This window comes from Manis javanica, chromosome 1 (genome assembly GCF_040802235.1).
Source record: "Manis javanica isolate MJ-LG chromosome 1, MJ_LKY, whole genome shotgun sequence".
Taxonomy (NCBI): domain Eukaryota; kingdom Metazoa; phylum Chordata; class Mammalia; order Pholidota; family Manidae; genus Manis; species Manis javanica.
In genome coordinates, this window is record NC_133156.1 from 179,366,136 (window position 1) to 179,375,228 (window position 9,093).

General features: G+C 42.0%; 1 protein-coding gene across 5 annotated transcripts in view; it reads right to left on the bottom strand.

Annotated features, from left to right (window-relative positions):
• The window catches only part of LOC108396799 (uncharacterized), a 96,353-nt gene extending 89,751 nt beyond the window's left edge, over positions 1–6,602 (bottom strand). For 4 of the 5 annotated variants that reach the window (XM_073241957.1, XM_073241949.1, XM_073241940.1 and 1 more), the window contains exon 1: positions 5,897–6,601. In XM_073241957.1, the coding sequence (XP_073098058.1) occupies positions 5,897–6,586 (690 nt within the window). In that variant the 5' untranslated portion in view covers positions 6,587–6,601. Of the gene's footprint in view, positions 1–5,896 lie in introns of all 5 variants that reach the window. The other variant, XM_037027195.2, reaches the window with a different exon arrangement.
• Between the last annotated feature and the right edge of the window lie 2,491 nt (positions 6,603–9,093).

The following is a 9,093-nucleotide window of genomic DNA, read 5'->3' on the forward strand; positions in this document are numbered from 1 at the left end:
ATAAATGAAACAGAAACTAGGGAATAGGAATACAAAGAAGCTGAGGCACAGAGAGAAAAAAGGATCTCTATGAATGAAAGAATATTGAGAGAACTGTGTGACCAATCCAAATGGAACAATATTCATATTATAGGGGTACCAGAAGATGAGAGAGAAAAAGGGATAAAAAATGTCTTTGAGGAAGTAATTGCTGAAAACTTCCCCAATCTGGGGAAGGTGATAGTCTGAGGCCATGGAGGTGCACAGATCTCTGAACACAAGGGACCCAAGGAGGACAACACCAAGACATACAATAACTATAATGGCAATGATCAAGGATAAGGACAGACTATTAAAAGCAGGCAGAGAGAGAAATAAGATCACATACAAAGGAAAATCCATCAGGCTAACATCATCAAACTTCTCAGCAGAAACCTTACAGGCCAGAAAGGAGTGGCATGATGTATTTAATGCAATGAAGCAGAAGGGCCTCCAACCAAGAATACTTTATCTGGCAAGATTATCATTTAACAAATGTGGCCCAAAGTCAGCAGAAGGAGGGACATAACAAAGATTAGAGAAGAAATAAGTAAAATTGAGAAGAATAAACAATAGAAAAAATCAATGAAACCAAAAGATGGATCCTTGAGAAAATAAAATAGATAAACCTCTAGCCAGACTAATTAAAGAGAAAATCTACTCATACAAACAAAATCAGAAATGAGAAAGGAAAAATCATGATGGACCCCACAGAAATAAAGAATTATTAGAGAATACTATGAAAATCTATATGCTAACAAACTGGATAATCAAGAAGAAATGGACAGCTTCCTAGAAAAATACAACCTTCCAAGACTGACCAAGAAAGAAACAGAAAATGTGAACAGACCAATTACCAGCAATCAAATTGAATCGGTAATCAAAAAACTACCCAAGAACAAAACTTCCGGGCCAGATGGATTCACCGCTGAATTTCATCAGACATACAGAGAAGAAATACCCATTCTCCTTAAAGTTTTCTAAAAAATAGAAGAGGGAATACTTCCAAACTCATTCTATGAAACCAGCATTACTCTAATACCAAAACCAGGCAAAGACACCACCAAAAAAGAAAATTATAGACCAATATCATTGATGAAGATAGATGCAAAAATACTCAACAAAATATTAGAAAACCGAATTCAAAAATACATCAAGAGGATCATACACCATGATCAAGTGGGATTCATCTCAGGGATGCAAGGATGGTACAACATTCGAAACTCCATCAACATCATGTACCACATCAACAAAAAGAAGGACAAAAACCACATGATCATCTCCATAGATGCTGAAAGAGTTTGGCAAAATTCAACATCCATTCATGATACAAACTCTCAACAGAATGGGTACAGAGGGCAAGTACATCAACATAATAAAGGCCATATATGACAAGCCCACAGCCAACATCATACTTAACAGCAAGGAGCTGAAAGCTTTTCACCTAATATCTGGAACAAGACAAGGATGACCACTCTCCCCACTGTTAGTCAACATGGTACTGGAGGTCCAAGCCACGGCAATCAGACAAAACAAAGAAAGATAAGGCATTCAGATTGGTAAAGAGGAAGTCAAACTGTCACTATTTGCAGATGACATGATATTGTACATAAAAACCCTTAAGACTCCACTCCAAAACTACTAGAACTAATTCTCAATTCAGCAAAGTTGCAGGATACAAAATTAATACACAGAAATCTGTTGCTTTCCTATACACTAATTATGAACTAGCAGAAAGAGAAATCAGGAAAACAATTCCATTCACAATTGCATCAAAAAGAATAAAATACCAAGGAATAAACCTAACCAAGGAAATGAAAGACCTATATGGTGAAATAGTATGGAGGTTCCTCAAAAAAGTAAAAATGTGTATGGGGTTAGACAATGATCCAGTTTCATTCTCTTACATGTAGCCATCCAGTTCTGCCAACACAAGCTGTTGAAGAGGTGAAAACTACAAGACAATCTTAAGAGAAATTAAAGAAGACACTAACAAATGGAAACATCCCATGCTCTTGGCTAGGAAGAATTAATATTGTCAAAATGACCATCCTACCTAAAGCAATCTAAAGATTCAATGCAATCCCTATCAAAATACCAACAGCATTCTTCAACGAACTGGAACAAACAGTTCTAAAATTCATATGAACCACAAAAGACCCCAAATAGCCAAAGCAATCCTGAGAAGGAAGAATAAAGTAAGGGGGATCTCGCTTACCAACTTCAAGATCTACTACAAAGCCACAGTAATCAAGACAATTTGGTACTGGTACAAGAACAGACCCATTGACCAGTGGAACAGAATAGACAGTCCAGATACTAACCCAAACGTATACAGTCAATTAATATACAATAAAGCAGCCATGGATATGCAATGGGGAAATGACAGCCTCTTCAACAGCTGGTGTTGGCAAAACTGGACAGCTACATGTAAGAGCATGAAATTGGATTATTGTCTAACCACATACACAAAAGTAAATTTGAAATGGATCAAAGACCTGAATGTAAGTTATGAAACCATAAAACTCTTAGAAAAAAACACAGGCAAAAATCTCTTGGACATAAATGTAAGCAACTTCTTCATGAACATATATCCCCAGGCAAGGGAAACAAGAGCAAAAATGAACAAGTGGGACTATATCAAGCTGAAAAGCTTATGTACATCAAAGACCACCATCAACAGAACAAAAAGGCAACCTACAGTATGGGAGAATATATTCATAAATGACAGATCCGATGAAGGGTTGACATCCAAAATATATAAAGAAATCATGCATCACAACAAACAAAAAGCAAATAATCCAATTAAAAAATGGGCACAGGATCTGAACAGACACTTCTCCAAAGAAATTCAGATGGCCAATAGGTACATGAAAAGATGTTCTGCATTGCTAATTAACAGGGAAATGCAAATTAAAACCACAATGAGATATCATCTCACACCAGTAAGGATGACCACCATTCAAAAGACAAACAACAACAAATGTTGATGAGGACGTGGAGAAAGGGGAACACTCCTAACACTGCTGGTGGGAATGTAAATTACTTCAACCACTGTGGAAATCAGTATGGAGGTTCTTCATAAAGCTCAAAATAGAAATACCATTTAACCCAGGAATTCCGCTCCTAGGAATTTACCCTAAGAATGCAGCAGCCCAGTTTCAAAAAGACATATGCACCCTTGTGTTTATTGCAGCACTATTTACAACAGCCAATAAATGGAAGCAACCTAAGTGTCCATGAGTAGATGAATGGATAAAGAAGATGTAGTACATATACACAATGCAATATTATTCAGCCATAAGAAGAAAACAAATCTTACCATGTGCAACAACATGGATGGAGGTAGAGGGTATTATGCTCAGTGAAATAAGTCAGGCAGAAAAACACAAGTATCATATGATTTCACTCATCTGTGGAGTATAAGAACAAAGAAAAAAAAACTGAAGGAATAAAACAGCAGCAGACTCACAGAACCCAAGAATGGACTAACAGTTACCAAAGGGAAAGGGACTGGGGAGGATGGGTGTGGGAAGGGAGGGTAAGTGTAAAAAAGGGGCATTACTATTAGCAGCCATAATGTAGGGACAAGGGGAGGGCTGTACAACACAGAGAAGACAAGTAGTGATTCTATAGCATCTTACTACGCTGATGGATAGTGACTGTAATGGGGTATGTGGTGGGGACTTGATGATGGGGGGAGTCTAGCAAACATAATGTTGCTCATGTAATTGTCGATTAATCATACAAAAAAATAACAACTTAATAAAAAATAAAAATAAAAAAAGATTATCATTTAAATTTGAAGGAGGGATTAAACAATTTCCAGATAAGCAAAAGCTGAGAGAATTTAGCTCCCACCAACCATCTCTACAGTGTATTTTGGAGGGATTGCTATAGATGGAAGTGTTCCTAATGTTAAGTAGCTTTCACCAGAGGTAATAAAAAGGGATAGACAAAGAGTACAGAATATCATACTATACCTAATATATAAAGAATGAGGAGAGAAAAAAACAACCTTTAGATTGTGTTTGTAATAGCACACTTAAGTGAGTTAAGTTAGATTCTTAGTAAGGAAGGTACCCTTTAACCTTTGGTAACCACGAATCTAAAGCCTGCAATGGCAATAAGTACATACATATTGATAATCACCCTAAATGTAAATGGTCTGAATGCACCAATCAAAAGACATTGAGTCACTGAATGGATAAAAAAACAAGACCCATCTATATGCTGCCTACAAGAGACTCACTTCAAACCCAAAGACATACACAGACTAAAAGTGAAGGGATGGAAAAACATATTTCATGCAACTAATAGGGAGAAAAAAGCAGGTGTTGCATACTTGTATCGGACAAAATAGACTTTAAAACAGAAAGTCACAAGAGACAAAGATGGACATTACATAATGATAAAGGGGTCAATCTAACAAGAGGATATCACAATTATAAATATCTATGCACCCAACACAGGAGCACCTACATATGTGAAACAAATACTAACAGAATTAAAAGGGGAAATAGAATGCAATGCATTCATTTTAGGAGACTTCAACACTCCACTCACTCCAAAGAACAGATCAACCAGACAAAATAAGTAAGAAGACAGAGGCATTGAACAACACATTAGAACAGATGGACCTTACAGACATCTACAGGACTGTCCACTCAAAAGCAGCAGGATACACATTCTTCTCAAGTGCACACGGAACATTTTCAAGAATAGATCATATGCTAGGCCACAAAAAGAGCCTCAGTAAATTCAAAAAGATTGAAATTGTACCAACCAGCTTCTCAGACCACAAGGGTATGAAACTAGAAATAAATTACACAAAGATGACGAAATGGCCTACAATCACATGGAGGCTTAACAACATGCTCCTAAATAACCAGTGGATCAATGACCAAATAAAAACAGGGATCAAGCAATACATGGAAACAAATGACAACAATAATTCAACAACTCAAAAATCTGTGGGACGCAGCCAAGGCAGTGCTAAAAGGGAAGTATATTGCAACACAAGCCTACCTCAGGAAAGAACAATCCCATATGAACAATTAACTAAACTAGAAAAAAAGAACAAATGAGGCACAAAGTCAGTAGAAGGAGGGACATACTAAAGATTAGAGCAGAAATAAATAAAATCGAGAAGAATAAAACAATAGAGAGAATCAATGAAAGCAGGAGCTGGTTCTTCGAGAAAATAAACAAAACAGATAAACCCCTAGCCAGACTTATCAAGAAAAAAAGAGAGTCTACGCACATGAACGGAATCAGAAATGAGAAAGGAAAAATCACTACTGACACCACAGAAATATGAAGAATTATAAAAGAATACTATATAAAATTATATGGTAACAAACTGGAGAACCTAGAAGAAATGGTTAACTTTCTAGAAAAATGCAACCTTCCAAGGCTGACCCAGGAAGAAACAAAATCTGAACAGATCAATGACCAGCAAGGAAATTGAATCGGTAATCCCAAATGACAAGTACGACAGGTACTACATGAAGAAACTTTTAATCCTGAAGGCGCTGCCTCCGGCGGCCTCTGCCCCGCCGCCCCGCTGCGGACCCTCAGCTCGCCCGGCCCTCGCCCTCGAGGCCGCCGGCGAAAAACTTCACACATGGCAAGACAGACGCCCGCCGGCCTCCCCGCCTGCGCGGCCCACGGCCCCTCCGCCTGCGGCCCCGTCCGAGCGGCGGCGGCAGGTCGGCGGCCCCCCGCCGGGCCCTGCGAGGCCCCACCCGCGTCGGCCGCCTCCCGGCCCCGCGGGCCACGCAGTGCCCGCCGTGCTCTCGCACGGCCGCCCCCTCAACGGCTCCACCGCGCCCGCAGGCGGAGGCAGGGGTTCCCGCCGCGCCGCACGGCCACGTACCTTCCGACCCGCAGAGCCGTCGCTGTCGCCTTCACCCCTGAAGCGGGGGCCCGCTCTGGACGCTCCGCCGCAGATCCGCCGCGGCGGGAGCCGCTTCCCGGCCGGGCTCTCGGCGGCCTTGTGGAGATGCGGTCGGCGGGGGACAGGCTGCCCCACGCGCTGCGGCGGACGAGCTGCTCCTCCACGGCTGCCCCGCGGCGGCGGCGGTGGTCCCGGTCGCGCCGCTCGACGGCGCCAGGCTGGAAGCGGCCGAGCTGGACGGGCGCAGGTCCGGCCGCGGCGGCGGCTCCAAATCCGAGCCGAATGCCGTCCTCCGCCCGCCGCGGGAGAGGCGCGAAGCGGCGTTTGCGGCGCCGGGAGCCCAGCGGGCGCGAGGAGATCCGAGGCCGGGGAGCAAGGTCGGTGCCACTGGCGCCTGCGCGGGGGGAGGAAGGCGTAGCCGAGCACAGCGCGGGTCCACCAGCTGGGCTCCGCCGTGCCCGCTGCGCGGACGGGGCGGCGGGCCGGAGGCGCCGAGACTGGGCTGCCGGACTGCAGCACGGAGGGAGCCGCGGGAGACTCCTCTACCGATGGCGCTCGCGAAGCTACTGACTCTTGAATACGGCGGCAGCGGCGCCTATAGCTACTACGCATCCTCCGCACTTGCGGGCGCGCCCAATGGCTGCCTGCTCCACAGCGCCGCTCGCTCATTGGCCGCGAGGGCCGTCAGTCCCAATCCCAGTATGGAAGCCACCACCCCTCTGCTTCTGACAGCCTCGTGTGAAAAGTTCTCTTAGGTTCATGCAATGAAGTTGTGGACAACTTGAGGAAACCATTTGCGTGATTCTTTTCTTGGAGACCAAGATCAGTGCCCAACACCATTCTTCCAATCATCATTCATTTATCTGGCTGGCTAGCTGATTACTTATTTATTATTTTAAAGTTTTACGTTTTTTAACATGCAAGAATGGAAGAAGGAGCTAGCGTTTATTGACTTTCTTTGGTTTCTCCAACCTGGTGGTGTGCCCCGTACGTCCTGTATCTCATCCCATCTTCCCAAAAGCTGTCTAAGAGAACTCTTCGACAAAGGACAGATGGAAGGTGCAGAGTGCTTAAGACACAAGGGGAATTTCAATTAGCATGGCTAGGATTTGAACCGATCCTTCTGACAACACAACTTTCCTCCCCAATAGTCTTTGCTGTTTTTACCAACATCAACTCTATGTATTTGAAAGAAAGGAAAGAGAAATCACCTAGCCACCTCTCTTGCCTGAGGGTTTCAGCCCTGGGCAAGTTCACTATGGATTCTGTGAGACTGAGAACTGACAACGGAACATTCTTGGAGTACAAGGGTTTATACCCGGCTTTATTCCCCTCGAGGTAGGCCAAGCACTAGAATCACTTCTGCATCCAGCAGTCTGCAGGTCGGTAACCCACCTCCATCTCTGCCTCTTCCCAGAGCTCTGGGCAGAGCTCCATACATAGTGGCTCAGTCAATAACAGTTCATTGCCTATGGGTGTGGAAGCTGTAGCCTAGCAGTAGGCCAATTACATCCTCAAGTAGTTCAGGGTCAGGTGAGGATCCTGGCCATAGGAACTTCCATTTTCCCCACACCATCTGTTTGGGTTGACTTGTGCCCTCCCACCAAAAAAAAATCATGTGTTGAAGTCCTAACTCCCAGTACCTCAGAACGTGACCTTCTTGGAGATATAGTTGTTGCAGATGGAATTAGTTAAGGTGTGGTCCTCCCGGAGTAAATAGGTGGGTTTCTCATCCAGTATGACTGGTGTCCTTATAAAAATGGAAATTTGTCCCCATGGAGAATAGCAGGTGTGGATGAAGATGAAAGCACTACTTCTACAAGCCAAGGAATATCAATCCAAGATTGCTGGCAAGCCACTGCAGAAGCTGGGAGAGAGGTCAGGAAGAGACTCTCAGCCTCAGGAGGAGGAAGTCCTGCTGACACCTCCATTTGGACTTACCCTCCAAAACCATGGGACCGTAAATGTGAGCTCTTCAAGCCACTCACTGCTGTACTTTGTTACAACAGCCCCAGGGAACTAATATTACCTGTTCTGCATACTGTGTCACAATCTTTAGCCACCTGACCTTAAAATCTGATAAAATTCAGTGGAAAGAAAGCAACGACGTAAAGATAAGCCTGTTATATTTTAAAAGAAACTAAACAGACTATAAAGAGAAACAGACATAAAACAGTGACTCACACCAATAGCTAGTACATCCATATCCCTGCTTGGAGCTTTGAACATGACTCTTAGTGATTAATAAATCAAGCAGATAATATTTGGGCCAAGGAATACATGATCTAAATGATACAAATTTAAAATCTGGGGCTCATACGTGTATAGAGAACTACACTCAAGGGAAAACCTTAGTTCCTTTCACATGCACAATATTTATATAAAATCTAAATACTTATAATATCTTATATTAAATTGTAATAGTTTATTAATATGTATACCTTTATAAAATGTTTTAGATATTTATAGAAACTTTTATGATACATATTTAGTTTTCATAAAATTATATACATGCATTTTATAATTTATGTAAATTATGGTATATTCATATATTTATAAAAGCTGTATTTTATAATATATGGTTTTTACAAAATGATATATTTATTGCATATTTTTAAATTGTGATTATTTCATAAATAGTAATTACTTGTATTTAATATTCATCAAGCATATATAAACTATATGTGGCCTAAGAAACACTCAAAACATTCCAAAGGATCCATAATACTCTTTGGCTGCAAAGCAATAAAATTAAAAAACACTACAGCAGAGCTCAAAAATGCACATGACTGGAAATTGGGTCAATTCCTGATTTTCTGCCAACATCACAGCTTTTTTGCTTCATTCAGAAGAGATTCTCCAAAGATCAGAAATGTTATTTCTTGTGTGTGCGTGTATGTCAATGCTAAAAAAAAAAAAAAAAAGATTCTCACATCTCCTTCTCCCCCAAGAGGACAAATAGAGCCTTTTGAATTACCTAACAAAATTGTTTGGATTTAGATTATCTGAAAGTCTCCATTATCCACCACAGTACTTCCCATCTTCCTGGAATTAAGAGTTTAAAAACACTTTCTCGTCTCCTCCGTGGATAACTCCAGTCTCAAGGGCTCCAGCACCCAAAGCTGTTAATTTTCTCTCTGACCAAAAAGGAAGATGACAGATGCTTTTCGATGTGA